Source organism: Pantherophis guttatus, chromosome 5, assembly GCF_059756535.1.
Source record: "Pantherophis guttatus breed Tessera chromosome 5, ASM5975653v1, whole genome shotgun sequence".
NCBI classification, from domain to species: Eukaryota; Metazoa; Chordata; class Lepidosauria; order Squamata; family Colubridae; genus Pantherophis; species Pantherophis guttatus.
In genome coordinates this window covers 39,930,902-39,951,405 of record NC_142067.1, presented here as the reverse complement: position 1 = coordinate 39,951,405, position 20,504 = coordinate 39,930,902, and the positions used below count along the sequence as shown (strand labels likewise).

The 20,504-nt window shown below is 35.7% G+C and overlaps 1 protein-coding gene across 7 annotated transcripts in view; it reads left to right on the top strand.

The window, feature by feature from the left end:
* The window catches only part of RCSD1 (RCSD domain containing 1), a 43,151-nt gene extending 23,159 nt beyond the window's left edge, over positions 1 to 19,992 (top strand). For 6 of the 7 annotated variants that reach the window (XM_060686323.2, XM_034413880.3, XM_060686322.2 and 3 more), the window contains 5 exons: positions 3,794 to 3,898; positions 4,321 to 4,410; positions 7,298 to 7,369; positions 14,745 to 14,942; positions 16,959 to 19,992. In XM_060686323.2, coding sequence (XP_060542306.2) covers positions 3,794 to 3,898; positions 4,321 to 4,410; positions 7,298 to 7,369; positions 14,745 to 14,942; positions 16,959 to 17,546 — 1,053 coding nt within the window. In that variant the 3' untranslated portion in view covers positions 17,547 to 19,992. Of the gene's footprint in view, positions 1 to 3,408; positions 3,517 to 3,793; positions 3,899 to 4,320; positions 4,411 to 7,297; positions 7,370 to 14,744; positions 14,943 to 16,958 lie in introns of all 7 variants that reach the window. The other variant, XM_034413911.3, reaches the window with a different exon arrangement.
* The last annotated feature ends 512 nt before the right edge of the window (positions 19,993 to 20,504 follow it).

Genomic DNA, 20,504 nt, shown 5'->3' with positions numbered 1-20,504 from the left:
AGCATCATTCCAGAAGAGAGACATGGATCGCCAGAAAGAGCAAAATTGCGTGGAGTTGCATAACATTTCAAACGACACATGTACGGGCTTAGAAACATTGGCTGTAGTTTAGATATATCTCACCATAGTGGGAACATTACATCAAGAGGGCATGCTTAGTATGTCTTCTGGACGCAAAGAGTTGCTGTGCAACTGAAATCCTCCTTAACATTTGTCTTTCAACTGGACTTGGAACAGGCAAGTCTTCAAATGAAGGACATGTTCAATAGTTGTGACTCCTAGTGTCCTTTCTAGAACCATAGTGTAATGAGGCAGTGATGATTTGCACAATTATCGTGACTACTATCATAGAAACCATGAACAATGTAAAGGGGGAAGTTAATGCACAATGTATTTTCTGCAGTGTTGTGGCAGCCCTTGGAGTGCTCATAACTACTTCCCTTCCCTAACCAAATTGACAAAACAGCATAGCTGCTCGGATATTTTAAAAGAGATACAAAGTAACATGTAGAACTAAGACTTCCAAAACAATGTACAACAAAAATATATAATTTCTCTAACCTTTTGAAGTACACACACACAATAATCTACAAAATGAAAGAAACTACAATAATATATTCATAAAAATATATTATTTACTCTAAATAAAGTAATTACTGCTATCATTAAAAGAAAGGCAGATGTTTGCTAAAGTGAAATTTAAAAACATCAGATTACATTTTACACTGCTTCAAGGACATAAAACTCTATTTAAATACAGTTCCCCCCCCCAAAAAAAAATATCCATAAAGTTGTGTGGATTATTCAGTATTATTCTTGTGATGTTTTGTCAGGGAACAGAAAAATAATACAAGAAAGGTGGCCACTTTGCTAAAAATATCATTCTGGGTTTGCAATGCATACAATAAATATTAATGTGAATTGTCTGAATATAGCTTAAGTCTGTACCCAAAATACATCCACTTAAATTATATTTCAAATCAATACAGCCTTACAATTGGTGTAGAATACTCAGCAATTCATTATAATTACTCCATTTTATTCATTAAAGATACTGTTGTTTAATGAAAGAAATAAAATGCTACTTTCAGCCTTATTTGTATATTGCTTTCAAATTATATTGACAGCCTGATATCCTTGAAAATAAATAAATATAACAGTACTTTATTTCTCACAGGCATTCAGCCTATTCTCATGACCATGAGAGCTATTGTTACACCCTAATACTCCCTGGGTAGAACACTGCATGTCTCTACTGTATGTAGAGTGTCTATGCATACTGAGTTCCCTTATATTTATTTCAGCATGTGGAATTATCATACTCAGAAATCAACTTTATTTACATAGTCTTACTTACAATGTGTTGTTATAGTAATGACAATGAATTTGTACTTGGATTTCACTCAATTTCTTTTTACTTTCCTACATTTACTTATCTTATTCTTCAGTTTGTCTGAAATATGTATCAAAATGTTATATTCTCCTCAGTGGATGGGGAATATATTCTATTATTTCCAAGTGACTCTTAAATAGCTTGGAAGAGACTTCATAATGTTAGAATGAGGTATCAAAAGTATATGCAGCATTGAGACAGCCAAATGTTTGCTTGGGCCCAGAATACTATAATGGTTATTTGCTTTCCCAATGATTTAATTCTCTCTTGCTGAATTATTTGTGAACAAGGACAGAATGCTTGTTCTCCCTCCCCACCCCTCTTGCTGCTTCTTTCCAAATGTTGTAGAGGCATAACTTATTTTTTTCCCCCAAACTGTGAAATTTGGAGATATAATCTGTGCATCTGTAGCTGCCAGTCCTTTACATGATCTAATCTAAACTTAGAACATTTCCTATCTGTGTCCAATGCAATGAAGGACAAATCTTTTCTTGTTCATTAAGAACAATATGTGTAGAAATAGATGTTAGGAGGGAAACAGAGCTTCCTTGAAAGAGAAATATTGGCAGGTAGAAGCTGTTTAACTCTTCTTTGTCTTGCCAGTAGTAGTGCAATCAAAGAATAACAGAATAATAATAATAGAATTCTTTATTGGCCAAGTGTGATTGGACACACAAGGAATTTGTCTTGGTGCATATGCTCTCCGTGTACATAAAAGAAAAGATACATTCGTCAAGAATCATAAGGTACAATACTTAATAATAGTCATAGGGAAACAGACAATATAAATCTTAAGGATACCAGCAACAAGGTTACAGTCATACAGTCATAAATGGGAGGAGATGGGTGATAGGAACGATGAGAAGGAGGATATAAGGGATGAAGACTGTGGCTCCACTCGGTAAACAGAACTGGCAGAAGGTTCTGTCAATGCAGCAATAAGTGGAGAAATAGATTTTATAATCAAAAGTGGCGAAATAAGTGAAGAAATACATTTTGTATTTCAAAAATGGAGAAATAAGTGAAGAAATATATTTTGTAGTAAAAAACAGTTGCCTCAATGTGGCTACTTATTCTAGTGGCCACAAACTAAAATTATTCAGTTATACTGCAGCTTCCTGTTCTTTCCCGTATATAACAGTAATTAATTTACCCTACCAAACAATTTAAATACTATTTAAATGTGTGGTATCCTGGTATACTGATAACTTTTATCTTTTGGACTACTGATCAAAGAAGACCATGAGATTGCTAGCATGACTAGAGTTATGGGATACCATGGAGAGAATTGTGGATTTAACTAGCAGTCCTCCTACCTTTCCTTTGCATAATCTGACTCTGCTTTGAAATTATCAAATTATATTGGTTCCCCACCTACTTCTCAGTCTAATATTAACATATTAAAGCATTATATATTAAATAAAAATCTGCTCATAGTTTTTCCCCAACTAAAGATCGTTTCCAAAAGCTCTGCTGAAGAGACTTGCAACATTTTTTACCATTCTCCTAAAGAATAGAAGGGATAATCTGACTTCAAGAGGTATTCCAGAAGGAGTGGCCCACCACTAAGAAGGTTGTGTTCCAGATCCCAACCAACAGCATATTGTCCTGACTAGACTATGTGCAAAGGCAGATTTTATTTGGAGAAAGCAGTCTCAATTGTTCCTTCAGGGAAAATGAACACCACCCCAAACAATAGATGGTATATCCACAGAACTAGAAAGTTTCTGTTCCAATAACAACTCTTCTGTTATGCACAGTTCAGACTTTATAACTATGACTACTTCACAGGTTTTTGTCTTCTTAGTCCTGTATGTGATAGCAACTACACCTCCTACTAACTTTCATTACCTGAATCCTTTCCATAATGACGATCTCCCAGCCACTTTTTTCTTTTCTTAACTTGTTCCTCTTTTTATACCTAAATCTCTTTCCATCTACTAGTATTCAACTCAGCTAAATGTCTGAGTAGTCCAAATACAGTCCAAAGTGTCTTCTTTGTTTTTTTTTTCCAGCGTCTACTTTCAAATAAATCCATTTTTCCTCTAAAAATAGTATCAACAGCAACAACAATGCTATTATCTTGCCAACCAAATTTACTGTAACAGGAATGGAATGAGCTAGTAAGTAGATTTCAGGTAAAAAAAAAATGTAATTTAAACCAATATTCATGCCGGTTGCATTTATACGAGATATTAGAAAGAATTTCCTAACATATTTATTATTCCTTAAAATAGTAAAAGATTTGAATATATTATTTCTTAAAATGTTCAAGTAGTAAAACAAAACTTGAGATAATTTGGTCATCAAGATAAGTGCTGCATAGTTTTAACAATAACTTTTACCAACTTTTTACTTATTTCTTAGACTGAGAAACATTTTATTTCTGGTTTTCTTCAGGACAAACCATCAGAGATCAAGATGGTGGTGGAAAAGCCCACAACTTCATCTGTGGCCCAACTAGCAGGAAAATTTCAAGAGCAATCATCAGTTTCTGGAAAGGAGGTAGGGATAATGCAACTACAAAGGGAAGTTCAATTTGCATATTGGGGCAACCCTCCAACTTCGTGTATATCAGAGGTGGGTTTCAGCAGGTTCTGACCAGTTCTGGAGAACCGGTAGCGGAAATTTTGAGTAGTTCGGAGAACCGGTAGTAAAAATTCTGACTGGCCCTGCCCCCATTTATTCTCTATCTCCCAAGTCCCAACTGATTGGGAGGAAATGGGGATTTTGCAGTAACCTTCCCCTGGATTGGGGTAGGAATGGACATTTTACAGTTTCCTTCCCCGGTAGTAAAAAAATTTGAAACCCACCACTGATGTATATATTCAGATTTGAGCATTCCTTAAAGAACCAATATTACATATGTTTTTTTTCGTATCTATCTCTTTTCTCTTTATTTTTCATACATTTTCCTCTATTTTTAGGTCCCAGCTCCTAAACCAGTACGCAGAAAACCACCTTGTTCTCTTCCCCTCCACACAAATAAGATGGAGCTAGGACAGAATGGTGAGCTAGTAAGTATCAATATTTTAAGGAAACTGAATTGTACTTCTTTTACTGTATAAGACATGTTAATAAGAACTCTAAAACTGAAAAGATGCAATTGCTGTAGAGGTGTTTGGAATGGTACAAGGTAGTGATTTCCTTACATCATGGAGCATGATTCTATCTCACGAAGCTCTGTTAATACAGAGTTCTTGCTTGCCTCCTGATGTGAAACAGCTGTCAACTATGTTTCGTAAATATGCCTTCATGTTACTAAAAGAAACCGCCCTATTGGTTAGGGTAGTTCCAGAAAGAATTGGGCTTCCAGCAGATGCATAATCCATGTAGACAAAAACAGGCATCGCTATTCATTTGCCATATATGATTATTAGGGTGATCATATATATGGTTATATATGGTTAAAATAAGCATCAACCTCTTTAGATAATATTACATGTTTCTAGTTGAACATGGATGTAAAATCCAAAAGCGAATATCTCCAAAATAAAGCTTACATCTTCCTGAACAAAGCAGATATGAGTACATAGATATCTTTAAAAAATTACTACGTTGGATCATGAGAGTAAGATGTTTGATAGTAGGACAGGCAAGACAAAAGCACTGAATTCCCATGAAATAGACAATTTCTTTGTGGATGATAGGAAGAGTTGAAGCAAATAGAGGTTAGGGCTATTGACCAAAGTAAGAAATCTCACCTGTTTTTCCTCTTTCTGATACCACATTCTCTCTCTTTTCTTCTCATAATTCCTCTCTAAACAACCTGTTTCCTGTGGCTTGAGGTATATCAAGAAAGAGGCAGATATTTCTTATGGAGATATAAATTTGTCACGAGTTTTTCTCTTCAATACTTCAGGTTTCCCATGTCTGCTTTTTATTCCACATATACACTATATACTCATTATGCTATTCTGTTTCAGGGTAAACAATGTAGGTTTGCATTCTCTCTTCATACATTTCCTTTTTTGGGATTAATAATAGTCTTCCAATTGCCATGTGCAGATACAGTCTACACACATACAGTACATTAGGAAGTCACATAGCCATATTAACCTTAAATATTTTATCATTTCTCCACTTGCATCATTTATATCTTATCATTTTCAGTAATCTGAAAATGCATCTTTTACTTGCTTTCCATTCATTCTTTTGATTAGATTGCAACAATTATACTACCCACTTTAATTTCATTTTTGATATACAAACCTATAAAATATTCCTTGCAACATTTCTTCATTTCAAATAATCTCAAATCATATCACATTTATTTTTAATAATATATAAACTCTTGGTGACTCCTTGTTTAGCCTTTTCTTTATGTTACTTTCCATTAATTCTGTTGGGAGATTAATCTAGTTTCTACTAGATTACTTTAGTACCTCCATTACATTGTATTAAATGATGGGTATATCAATATGTGGCAGCAGTGTTAGTAATGGCTCAGAACCAATCTAGGTACTCTCCAAATATGTGGATGTCAATTTCTAGAATCCATAAGTCCCCCATGGCCACTGCTGAGAAACATAGTAGTTTTTTTTTTTTTTTTAATTTCATTTATATGCTGCCCTTCTCCGGAGACTCAGGGCGGCTTACAATGCGCTAAGCAATAGCCTTCATCCTTTTGTATATTTATACAAAGTCAGCTTATTGCCCCCACAACTGGGTCCTCAATTTACCTACCTTAGAAAGGATGGAAGGTTGAGTCAACTTTCAGCCTGGCGAGATTCGAACCTGCAGTAATTGCAGACAGCTGGTCTTAATAACAGGGTGCTTTAGACCACTGTACTACCAAGGCTCTTGGTATCTTGGTAGTTGCAATCTAAACATCTGAAGAATGCTATAATTGCAGAAGGTTGTTGTGATTTAAGTAGTATATTTCTAATCAGTGACCCTGTCATCTGAATAACATCACACCTGTCCACAGTGGCAGCACTAGTAACCAGATGTTGCATTAGAAGTTATAGTCAGGGAATAAGCTTTGCATTACCATTTATTTATTTTATCAATTTCAAACACCAACTCAAAGGTTTATAATTAAAAAGTAAGGACATTCCAATAAAAGAACAAGAATGCATATGAGGCTTAAAGACAGGCATAAAAACAAATTCCCCATCCAGAAGGGGCTTCACCATCAACCTCTTCCAAGACCTCATTTCATCCCAGATGAAAAGTCAATAAAAATTGGAGAATGGTAGCCTAGCAATGGTGGCAATAGGAATTTTCATCCTTTTAAGTTAGTTACTTCTCTAATTTCTGAATCCCTTCAATTTATCTTCTTTGTGAGGTCAGATGTCTAGCAAGAATATGACAGTACTGCTCCTGATAAAACCCTACAATCCTAATACCATCTATTGCATCATCATCATCATAATCATCATCATCATCATCATCATCATCATCATCATCATCATATTTATATCTAACATATACATATCTTTCTTTTGTGGAATATAGTCCTTTCCAAGGAGGGTTCTTCAAGGATACTTGTATTAATACTTGTATTTTCCTAGAGATTTTTTTTTTTGGATTTGATTTATATGCCGCCCTTCTCCGGAGACTCAGGGCAGCTTACAATGAGTTAAGCAATAGCCTTGATACTTTTGTATATTTATACAAAGTCAGTTTATTGCCCCCACAATCTGGGTCCTCATTTTACCTACCTTAGAAAGGATGGAAGACTGAGTCAACCTTGAGCCTGGTGAGATTTGAACTTGCAGTAATTGCAGGCAGCTGATGTTAATAACAGTGCTTTAGTCTGCTGCACCACCAGGGCTCTTCCTTTTTATACTTAATAATAAAGAAAATTTAATAATTAAAAATGAATCAACCAAACACCAAAGATTTTTGGAACGTAACAAAAGGTGGCTCTTTCAACCAACTCTGTTTCTCTTTTTACAGAAACCATCCCCAAATGCTTCTCGTCCTATAAGGGTAAAGCCCAAAAGTTCTCCTCTCATTGAAAAAATGCAGGTAAGATCTGATTTCATCATTGCTCCTCTGCTAATGTTTTGAAAATGTTACTAGTTAAAACATTTAGAATTTCTAGTTGCTGATGTCATGCAGGGAAAAAATCCAAAGGCTGTAAAGACACAACTATAGTAACAATATGGAATGTAAGAAGCATGAACACAGGAAAGCTCAACATAGTGAAAATGAAATACATTAACTACATATTGACATCTTAGGCATCAACAAATTGAAATGGAGTGAAATTTCAGAATATCATAATGCTGACTACTAATTGGGACAAAAAAAAATCCACAGAAAGACTATGGAAATAATATAGTCAGATACAGAATAATATCAATTAGACTTCCTGGACAGCTCTTTAATAAAATGGTTATTCAGATTTAACTCCAACCATTGAGGCAGAAAAGAGGATTGATGAGTTTTATGGTTAAATTCAACATGAAATCATCAGCTGGAAAAGTAAGAAGGAAAAATGTAGTTCCAATGGTGGGATTCAAAATTTTTTACTACTGGTTCTGTGGGCGTGGCTTGGTGGGCATGGCTTAGTCAGCGTGGCAGGAGAAGGATACTGTAAAATCTCCATTCCCTCCCCACTCCAGGGGAAGGTTACTGCAAAATCCCCATTTCCTCCGATCAGATGGGACTCTGGAGGCAGAGAATAGATGGGTCCAAGGCCAGTCAGAGGTGGTATTTACAGGTTCTCCAAACTACTCAAAATTTCTGCTACTCATTCTCCAGAACTGGTCAGAATCTGCTGAATACCACCTCTGTGTAGTTCAACTTCAAATTGATTTTTAAAGGATGCCAGTGAAGGAGTATACTGAAATTCTATACAGTACAAATGCCCATATCCAACATGGTGAGGCAGACTAGCTCCAAGTTAGTGGAAAAGTGAGAAAAAAATGTATATTCTCTCTGCATTTGTTCAGCTATGTGCTGAGAGAAGCTAATCAAGTTTCCATCCAATAATTGGATTGGTTGGAATTGGAAACAATTATTGGATGGAAACAAATCAAGGACAGAAGCAAACTAAGGAGAAAATTCCTAACAGTGGGAACAATCAACCAGTGGAACAAATTGCCTTTGAAAGTTGTGGGTGCCCCATCATTGGAGGCTTTTAAGAAGTTACTCGAAAGCCATTTGTTAGAATTAGTATAGCTCTCCTGCTTGAGCAGGGGGTTGGAGTAGATGACCTTCAAAGTCCCTTCCAACACTGTTACGTTATGCTGTCACAATTTATATTAGGACTATTCCACATTACTGGAAATAGAAAATTTAAGACAATCTTGAATATAAAGAATTAAATCTGTTGATATTATGGACATGTTCACCCTTTCTTTGATATCAAGCCACTGTTGATATATTTTCTTGGCTGAGATGCTAGAAAATCTATAAGGCTTGAGCCAACATACAAGAATAGTGTCTACATTCAGCTGTTTTGGAAAGGCAGCTATTCTCCACCTCTGCTCTTCCCCAAACTATTTGTTGACAAAGTCACCATTAGATACATAGGATGGTGAAACAGATATCTTAAGCACAAGAGCTCCCTCTTGTGATTATAATATTACAATAGCAGTGATTTCCAAAAGACTGCCTGCTAATACTAGAAATCATATATGAAAAAATTAGCAAGATATTTAAAGGTATTTCTAATTTAATAGGATCCAAAAATTCATTCTGATTTGGATTGTGAATGAGGACAAGTTCATTGGAAGCATCAATAAAGCACTACCATGTGCAATAAATAATAAAACCTTTATTTTCACAGCCATATTTAGACCTGGTACCTTCCAAAGAACCATTTTTGATTTCTTTTTTTTCCCATTTCCAATTTTCCCATCCAAAAACCAGTGTTTTGTACTCACTGGGACTCCTCATCCCTAAATGGTCTATCTTCATAAAATCATGGAAAGCTTTGAAGAGACCTTGGAGACCAATCCCCTGCCCTCTGCAGAATCCACCATTATAGCATCTGTGACAAACGGTCATTCAGCCTCTCTTTAAACACACCCAGAAATGAACTCCTCTACTTCTCAACACATTCTGATTTCATTGTTTAATAGCAGTTAACAATAGGATATGCTTCCTGATGTCCAATTGAAGTTTATTTCCTCTGTAATTTCAGCCCATTGTTTATTGTCCAGTCTTCTGAAAAATTCTGAGCTATTCTGCCTTGTCTTCTAATTTCTCTTGAATATGACACTATATGTCTGCTTATATTACCTAAGATTGCTTTTTCTTTTGGGGGAGTTGTACCATATTCTTGGCTCATGTTTACCTTGTGCTTCCCCAAAATAATAAGATCCCTTTTTACAGGTGCCATTGCCAATATGGTCTCCCCATACTATATTTCACATGTATTAATTTTTATGCTGAAAAAAGGCTTTGTATTTATTTCATTGAAATTAATCTTGCTAGATTTTGCCATTGTTATTGTTTATCAGGTTCCTCCTGAATCATGATACTTTCCCTGTTTACCCTGCCATGTGTGACATTTGCAAATTTAATAATCATATTCTCTAAACATCATTTAAATTATCTATAAATATGCTAAATACCACAGAGCCTTTGATATTTCTTCCAGTTTGACATTAAGATACTGATGTTCTTGTTGACTGTGATCATTCAATTAGTTCTATCATCTAATGATAGTCTAGTCCAGGGGTGAAATCTACTTCCTTCCCTACCGGTTTGGAAGTGCTTGCTCCGCTCGTGCGTGTGCCATCATCACATCCAATTTTTGACCCTCTGTGCATGTGCAGAATTCTTTGCGCATGCGCAGAGTGTTAAAACCCAGAAGTAATGATGTCCGGGCGAGTGGGAGGAGCCTTGTGCTGCCGCCGCTACCATTTCACCGAACTACGCGTCACATGCACTACCAGCTCGTGCGAGCCGGACAGAACCGGCAGGAGTTCACCACTGGTCTAGTCCAGGGATGTCAAATTCACAGCATCACAGCGGCATCACATGATGTATAGGGACTTTTTCCCGCTTTGCTAAACCGGACATGGGCGTGACCAGTGCGTGATGCCTCTGGCCCATGGACCGGGAGTTTCACAGCCCTGGTCTAGTCAATTCCAATTTTTATTACCTTCTCTCCTAAAAACTCATGAGAGACTTATTAAATTGCTGAACTCAGAGTTAACCTGTGAACAATTAATAACTGGTCATTCTATTTTAAAAAATCATGGTTTTGCATGACTTGTCCTTGATAAACACATGTTGGCATTATTCTCTAAATGCTCACAAGTCAACTGTTTGATAATGTGGTTCAGAGGTTTGCCTAGATCTTTTTGACTCTTGTGTAAAGATATAAAATACATTCATGTTTCTCAAGTCCTCTGATGCTCTGTTTGTCCTCCATATTGTCAAGAATTTATAGATGAAGCTCCAAAATAATACCTACAAGATTCTTCAAGATTCTTAGATGTAATCAGTATGGGTCCTGGAGAGCTAAACTCATTTATTATAGTTAGGTGGCTATTTTTTAAAACTTACTACAAGCCATTTTGTGTGTCAGTTGTTCCATTTAATGTCAGGTATGCCTCCTTTCAGTACTCAAGAAAGAAAAACCCCGACTCCATTTTCATAGAGAAAGGTACTTTTACTGAGTATGAACTGAATGCAACCAAAGAAAAGCAAGGTCTGAGACAATGGGCGCGAAAATCACATATAGAAAACATCCTTAAAACCCTCCCCCCAATGGTCCAGTCAGGATTATCCATTCCACATCCCCCCAAGGGATCATGTGGGGTGCAGCTTCTGATGGTTCCATCCTTCTGGTATGCCAGGACAGTTGACCTTGACTGGTTATCAGCACGCTTCCCAGCTGCAGAGAAACACTGAGGAAAACTTTCTCCAATTTACTCTACCAGCTCACTTCCCCCCTCCCAATATCCAGACAGATCCCCCCTCCCCCCATTTCAATTGCAGCCGTAGCAAGCAAGCAATATAAAAGTGGAGGCTGACACTTAGATCCATTTAAACATAGTTCTCCTTTGCACAGAAAATTGAAGTAAAGTCAGAAATGTCAAGTTCTAAGTCTTTCCAAAGTTTGCTACAATCCTATTTCCCCAAGCAGTAGCCCTTCCCCTTCCCCTTCTTTTTTCTTGGCAAACTAATCTTTTAGCATCCCTTGCAAACCTAAGTTCCTTTTTGACTTTCTTTACACAGATAATAACTGCTTACTGGTATGCCTGCTTAGTTCAATTGCCATTTTGTAAACATATCCCTTTAAACTCTCAGCTCCATCAAAATTCACTACGTATTCACAATTATTTCATAAACTATCTCCTATTTTTTTTTCTCACTTTAGAATGGTGGTAACTGTATATCCAGTATCATATTTTTTAGAAATTTCTAACTCTCCTGTAAAACCTAAAAGACCAGGCTAAGTTAGATCGTCATGAAAAAATGTAGTTACTAAGACTCAACAATAATTTGATGTTACATAATCACTCAATCAACTCTCCTGCATTTTCTTTGACTTGAGAAATTTTGTCTGTGGGATTCTATTAAGCACTTGGAAAGATTTATTAAAACTGAATATTCTAACATCTGATATGCATGTACAATTCTGTTCTGTCCCATTCTCTTTTTGTAGTATCTTAAAGCAAAGGTAATATGATATGTTCCCACTGCTTTTACCTCTTCAGACAGCAGTTTTTTATTTATTAGAATCAGAAGAGCCAAATCTCCTGTTTCTCCTTTAAGAAACACATGAGAGACAAGAAACAAAATCAGGAAGACAACTAATGACTTTTGGAAACTGTATAGTCTTGGCTGAGTTGGTTTTCTAACAGATGTCTTCATAGTTGAAGCCTGAATGTTTTTTAATCTGCATTGTCCAGATCTCTTGCCTGGCTTTGCTGGTTAAAATAATCCTATAGTAAAATGCTTCCCCCTCCCTTTTTTTTTTTGTATTCTTACCTATGCTTTCAATTAGACATTCATATTCAAACTCTGGGATCTCAAAACATGTGTGTACTTTCTTCACATATAATGCCAATCCTTCATGTGGCATATTATAGTAAATAACATTCTATTTGTTAATCATTGTATTTCACTCATGCACTCTATCATGCCAGAATCCATCCATCCTTCCTTCCTTCCTTCCTTCCTTCCTTCCTTCCTCCCTCCCTCCCTCCCTCCCTCCCTCCCTCCCTTCCTTCCTTCTCATAAACTGCCTATCTCAAATGCATGATTCTGGTTGACTAATAATATTAAAAGAAAGATAAAATATTATAACAAAGTAATAAATAATATGTACAGCAGCCAAGATGAATTTAACACAACATGATTAGTTAATTAACACAACCCTGATTATTCTCCATACTCTGTGCAATTGTATAGAAACAACTGGAAAGTTTAGTTTATCTAACCAGACCTAATATATCAGATGCCTGTGTGTCTCAAATACTCCTCCCAGTTGAATTTCCAGGACTTGGGATTGCACTATTTTTAGAGATTTCTTCTCCTTCCTCTAAAGGACTCAGTTTAAAGCTCTCTGAATCTGCTTTGCATGGCATCTTCTAAAAACATTTTTCTCAATTCTTGTGAGATGCAGCCTACCTTTTGCAGTAATTGTTTATTTTGGAAATATAACTCATTATCTTGTAATCCAAATAGTTCTTATTGGACCATCTGTGTTGTTAGTTGTTCATTCCAGTATTCTTCCGTCCTCCCAAGTCATATCCTTCAACAGGAACGAGTGAAAAAATACCATCTCTTTCATTTTCCTGTCCAACTCTTCATAATCCTTTGTTGCCCCTCCATTGCCTGTTTAACTGTGTAATTTGTTCCAATATGAATCAACAAAAAGGAATGTGTCAACAGGTGTTCAGCCTTTGAAAGCCTTTCATCACATCCTAAATGTGTGCCCTAGGAAGGCAGCACATTTTTCTGAGTGCATTATTCAGCCAACAGATTGTGCCTTTGAAGCAAGGAGTCTCCCATCACCACCCCACACTACTTCCCGTTCTTCAGGACAGAGGCAGAATCCTTCCCCTTGGGCAGACAGTATTGTCTTCTTCCTCAGTCCCTGAGGTCTGGCTGTTGCTGTTTCTCCAACAATATGAATAGGGATAAAGATTATGGAATTGCAATTTATTTTGAAGCTCTAGAGAATAAGAAGTCTTTTTGATAGGTTTGGGTGTTTGTGTCATGTTCCTCCATTTCTCTGGCCTCTTTATCGACTCTTCTCCTATATTACAGGAGGCTTCTTGGTAACACTGCCCATGTACAAGTGCTTCCTGTCTCTGTTCCAAAAATGCCGAGGGTTCTCCCATCATAATTTGTTATTAATTTAGGGATGAGCGAGGGTTACTGTCCTCTTGTGTGGATATTATAGTTTTTACCACACAACTGTATTTGGTCAATATCTATATATGAGGGATCCATCACAATGTTATATCAGATTGCCCTGTCATATGAACTATTGGTAGAAGGGACTCTTTTCCTTCCAGACCTCTTTGATCAATTATATCTCTCATCCTCAAGCTGCTGCCCCCACTCAAGTTCCACTTAAGCCTGCATTCAAAAGAGGACATTGCAAAACAGCTTCTTTTTTTGTAAGGCTTACACAGCTGCTTTGAAAGCTATTATGGATATAGGACAATATAGGTGTTATGTAAATGTGTTTTTGGAAGCTTCTCTTTACAATGTTTTGAATAGTATTATATCCAGTATTCTTGTCTGTTAATAGAACATCTTCTCAGAATCTTGGTTTATGTTTTCTTTGGTTTTTGTGTATGTTATTTTATTTATTAGGAGAGGGGGTTGTTTTTCCATAATTGAACATCTGATGATACGCTTGAGCCCATCTCCACCTCCAATTAATAGGGAACTATAGAGGGTCTCCAATAATTCCTTGGCAGTTCAGAGATAAATAGATCAATAATAATATCTCAGCTCCATAGACTACATCTTTTTTCTCTCACTTCCCCTTTTCCTATTTTTTCTCCCACAGAGCTGGATACTATTTTATATTTTCTACAGAGCCGTTGCTGAAACATTGTTGGCTCATATTTATTTAAAAATTGCTTATTTTATTCAGGAGGTGAACATGATTAATCCCTCCCCACAAAATAAAGTTAATAGCAGTTTTGAAGTTCCATGTTCACCTCTGAATGCTGTTTAGTTCTTAATGGGTGCTGACAAAGGTAGCAAATTCCAGAAAAAAAAAATACAATACAGAATGTCATTCCTTGGCAGATATCCTTATTAAGCATTTAGGAATCTCTCTGTTTCTCTAATATTAAGTGTGCTCCATAAACTGACTTCAGCAATAGATAAAGTGAGTAACATTAAGGCAAAATTTCAAACATTGGGAAGAAAATGAAAGTACTTATTTATGATTCACTCATTTTCTTTACAGGCCAATTTGGCACTTGCTCCAACTTCTATGCTGCCAGGAGCTTCTCCTAAAAGCCCTGGACTAAAGACAATGATGTCTCCCTTTAACAGTCCACCCGTCACCCCTGTCAGCCCAAAGACTCATTCAAGTATTCCTGATGAATCTCCAGTTAGTTTTGAACAACCACCAGAAGGTACTCATCTTCAGTTTTATAATAAGGTAAGATATAGGCTGGTCACCATAATATTGACAATTTAAAGATGAAAAGGAAAGGAAGAAGTCGGGGGGAAGGAGGTCTCTCAAAATGTAGTACCATAAATGTACTATGTACGAGATCACCTTCTGCCACCGATAACCTCCCACCGGCCAATACGCTCCCACAGAGAGGGACTCCTCAGGGTGCCATCGGCCAAACAATGTCGACTGGCGACACCCAGGGGGAGAGCCTTCTCTGTTGGGGCACCTGCCCTCTGGAATGAACTGGCCCCGGAGATCCGCATGATCCCCGACCTGCGTACCTTTCGCCGTGCCCTTAAGACTCTTTTGTTTCAACAGGCCGGCTTAGAAAATGAATTTTAATTGGGTGTCTGTAGTTTTTAACATAAGGGCCAAATTTTTAATATATTTTAAATTGTTTTTAAATTTTATGGGTATATGTTTGTTTTAATATGGCTGTACACCGCCCTGAGTCCTTCGGGAGAAGGGCAGTATAAAAATTTAATAAATAAATAAATAAATAAATAAATAAATAAATACATACATACATACATACATACATACATACATACATACATACATACATGAATATGAAATAAAATGAGTCAATGAACAGCTGTAGCAGTTTCCAAACAGATCACAAAGAATTTTCATCAAGTAACAGTTAACTAATTGAAGTAAATGTGTAATTATTTTTAAAGAAAATTTTCAAGGTCATTTGACTGGAATATTAATTTTATTTGTTGAAATTTATAACAGTACTGTAATAAGTACATTGCATAGTTTTGATTTTTTAAAAAAATATACTCTTGAAGTACATGTGATGTTCCTAGTATAAAATAGTTTCCTGAATTCTGTCCTGAGAACCTTTTTAAGAGGAGGAAATTTTAGAATATCATTTTTTCATTGTTAGGCAAATGACAGCCATATAGAACAACATTCCTCGGATTTGAATATGTGGAATTCCCATATAGCTTAATGTACATATGATTGTGAGACTGAAATTTCTTTAGACGTACCACTTCCTTTAACTTGCTATCATTACATGAATCAATATATGCCAGTACTTGCAACACTGACAGATTTTTTTTTCTTCTTTTGTTCACTTTGTTTCCCAGCTCCTATTGTTAGCCGTCCAGCTTTCCTTGGGGTTCCTTTCAAATGATCTAATTTTGTCTTTGGTGACTCCTTACACTCACTAGCCTTCCATACCTGATAGTCCTACTTAGATTCCTCTATTCTTAAGCATCTCTAAATGACTCTTCTGTGGCCTGTCTTTTGACTACCTGAACTGATATTGGATTTTAATTTATCTGCTCCTTTATGTATGCTTACTTTAAAGAATGATCCTACAGATGATCTAGCTATTTAAAGTCCAGCTTGGCCAAAATAACTAAATCTCTAGATTCGTGACAATATCAGCTGCATAGATGGAACAAAATAAGATAAGCTTTAAGAAAACGAGAGCAGGTCTGAAGTTATTGATTTCTTAAAGAAATATCAACTCATGTAGAAAATTATCAGCCTTTGGGTCACATCCTTTTCTCCTTTTATCAGCAATACCATATCCCAGTTCATTTACTGTTTCCACTCTTCCACTCAAAATCATTGTTTTGGTGAATGAATATAGAAAATCCTGGAGCTTCTGCCCAATGTTTGTATTTTAAAACTAGACTTAATTTAAAAATCTGGCAGATTTTAAATAACCACATTTATCATCATCTTCATAAAGATGGTGATCTTTACATTGGAAGATGTATTTCTTATCCACAAAAACCACATTGGCCAAAGTAATTGTAATGTGCTAGTTGGCACTGAAAAAATATTAGAATACTTCTTCACTTTTTGCTAAGGAACAATCATATGTTCTTCGATGTGAAAGAAATGGTAATGCCAAAAATTAATCTTATGAAGAATAACTAATAGAGTCCAGGAATGAATGCAGTTCTGTTGGTTGTTTTTAATGATGTCTGGTCTTGGTCATGTTCTTATTTCAATCACAACTTTATCCACTTTCAGGTAAGGACACGAGGATCAATAAAGCGCAGACCTCCATCTAGAAGGTTTCGAAAATCACAGTCAGAATATGGAGATGACCTAGATTTAGGAGGGACAGTTTTACCTCAGGAAAATGGTTCCAAAACTGAGGAGAAGGAGGAAGTAGATGTATTTATGGACAATAATAAATGTATGAAATCCTCACCTGCCCCCGAGGGTGGTGTAGACAATCAAAAGAAACAAAATCAAGTTGCTTCTGATGAAAAATCCCAATCAGTTCTACAATCTAGTGGATCAGAAAACAAAGAGAAAGAAGTAGATACAGAAAAAGTAACAAAATTCAAAGAGAGCCAGGAAGACAAGACACAGCAGAATCTTTCAGAGGAGAGACCAAGTAAGACTGTGAACAATGAGAAAGAGAAGAATGCAGATACAGATATTGCAGAAGATACAAAAAGAAAACCACAGAACTATAATGCTTCCGACATGGAAAACACTTATAAAGAAAAGAAGGAGAAAAAAATAAATGGAAGTGAAGATTCACATCATGAATCAAGCAGACAAGATACTGGGACTTCACAACCTACTGCAGATATGAAACTATTCTGAACTCCAGGATATGGTGCTAATATAATTACTAAGAAATGATAAATGGAAAGCCAATTATTAGTGTTCCTATTGCAATACTTGCTTATAAACTATTTCTAGTTTATAATAGTTTATAAAGAAATAAACTATTTCTTTAAAGAAGACACCAAAGAAACCTGAATTATTACTTTCTGCTGGAAATTTTTAAGCTTTTGTTGAGACAAATCAAGACATCTGTGATGGACAACAGCCTTACCAAGCTCCTTAAGTTTCTCAAACTTGGGGACAGGCCAAAAGTATGTTTTGGAGATTGTTGTCTATTGAATTTCAACAGTTGAGTGTTTCTTTAAATGGAAAGGACTATGATATTAATTACACTTTCTGATTAAAGTTGACATTTCCAAACCATTTCTGGCCTGTGAGCTATAATTATACTGCATACATATCCATTATACAGTCAACATAGAAGCATAAAAAACTCAGTCTCTTCTGGTTTGCTTACTGGCTGTGGAATAATTTGTAGATGCGACAAAACAAAAACAAAAAAAAATTGATTTTCTACAATATTTCATATCTTTTGGGTTTTTCTGAGTTTGCTATTAAGCACAGGATTGCTTGGCTGGATTCAGCAAAGTAATAGATTCGGCCACAAGATTGCTAAGCCATTGTGATAAATAGGCCATGGTTTATGGTTTAGCATGTGCAAACTCAATTATATGACCTATTTAGCAAAAAATAGTGAAACCATAGCTTGACGTGATATGTGTATTAAATTTGTGGGTATTTTTATACATGAATGTTACATTAAGTTTGAGCCTCTTGTGCTATTTATCTAATATCTTTGGTTATTGTTCATATTTTTTAAAAGGAAAAGAATTATTTATAATGTACATGACAGATCTTACTGATGTCTTTTTAAAAATCTATTACTGAATTGACAAGCAATAACATCTTTCAATTTCATTTGTCAAAACCTGCAACTTTAAAAAAGTCTGCTATTCTCTTTAAGAAGCCAGTTATAGCAATTGCTTAAGTAGATATCTCCAATTATTTTAGGAAGTAGGAATAGAATAGAAATAAAAATAGGAAGCACTGAATCATGCCCCCATTAGATAGATCTGTTTTAGAAATGCAACTTGTAGTCAAAAATGCGATCTATAAGTAATAATGGCTGAAATATCAAATGGGGAAACATATTCAACAAATTAGGGATCAACAAGCTGAATACATCTACATTTGCTATTCAACTATGCCTTTCTGAACTTCACATGGTTCTGCTTGGAGTGACTGAAGAATGAAAGCATATACCTATCAGTATGAATAAAGTAAGTGTAGCTATTTGGAAGGAGTTATGCCTAGGTCTGCAAATATTGCTTATACATTACAGATATCACTGACAAGTGAACATGGTTCACTGCAGAATTATTTTGCATATTGTGCTGGTCAGCTGTAGAATAGTTCTCCAACCTTGGCAACTTTAAGACTGGCAGACTTCAACTCCCAGAATTCCCCAGCCAGCAAAGCAAATTCTGGGAGTTGAAGTCCGCCAGGCTTAAAGTTGCCAAGGTTGGAGACCCCTGATCTAAAGAGAGCATAGCATCATTTTCTGAATGGAGAGAAGACCAGGTACTGCAGCTAGCAGCAATATTTAAGAAATAATTTTCCCAAACTGTGATTGGCAGATGTTCTTCTAAAAACAGAATGGCTACTGGCTAAAGGAGCCAGGCAGTTTTTGTTTGTTTTCTTCACATGACTAAAGTCTCAATATTATCACAGTGCATGGTGCTGCTCTCAGAAGATAGCACACTGTAGACTATCATCTCTTCCAAAAAGCTATCTTCAAAGCAAAAATATGAAGTAGTTTCAAAAATAATCATAATGCTTCAAGAAATAATATGGTATATTAAACTATTTTGCAATTGAAGATGCCCATTTATACTAAATGGCCAGTTTAATTCTGTGAATTTCTCAAGTAGGTATGAAGGAGATAATGGATTCTTGTTGATTGTATAATTAAACTGGTATGTACTAATTCCTGGTTGCCATAGATAATAGTAATTTTATGTAAATATTTATGTAATCTATGCACCATATCATTCTGCAAAACGAATTTTCTTATGTAATTTTGATTTGTGTAAAATGTGTTTGTTAAACTTAAAAGCTATTGAGCATTCATTCATTATTTGATTCAGACAGCTAACATTTTCATACGGATTGTTTCTTTCTTTTTGTTCCTTCCTCATACAGCAAAGATGCATCCCATGTTTGTTGATCATCTATTGTTTTGCTCAATGCTTTTGTAGAACAATAGCTGTAGATGGAGTGACTGGATTTTTTTTCTTGGATTTTCGTAATTTATGGACTGGTAGTTATGCCTCAGCTAAATCATGAACCTGAAGAACACTGTAGAGATTTTTGTATTTGTATTACTAAACCATCTCAGTTATTAAAAACTTGTGGGTCGCCATCACATGTCCTGGATTAAACTAAAAAATTATATATCCTATCCTTGATTTGCTGCAGAAATAAGGATATTTATATGAAGATTAAGAAAAGCTATTATTGTAGTGTAGCCATGATTCACATGCTAAATCCAGAAAGAATCTAATTGTCAAAACACTTGGAAAAGTTTTGTTGGAAAATTATTTGGAGATTTCAGGAGATAATACTAAAATGTTATTAGGGTGATCTTACTTAGTTTGCATCTTTCTTGAGATTAATCACCAATTCCTGCATCACTGAGTTTTTTCCACAGGATCTTAAATTTCAAACATACTATATAAAGATAATGAGGACATTATCTTTTAATGAAATAAAAAAAAAATCTAAAGCTGTCCTTTAATTGGTGCTACTATTGGTCCATGTTTGTTCAATATATTCACTTATTTATTACTTCTTCTTATCAGAAAGCATTCTGTTCTCAGGAACATCCATAAAGATCAGATAACCATGGTTTTGTTGTCACATAAAATCTATTAA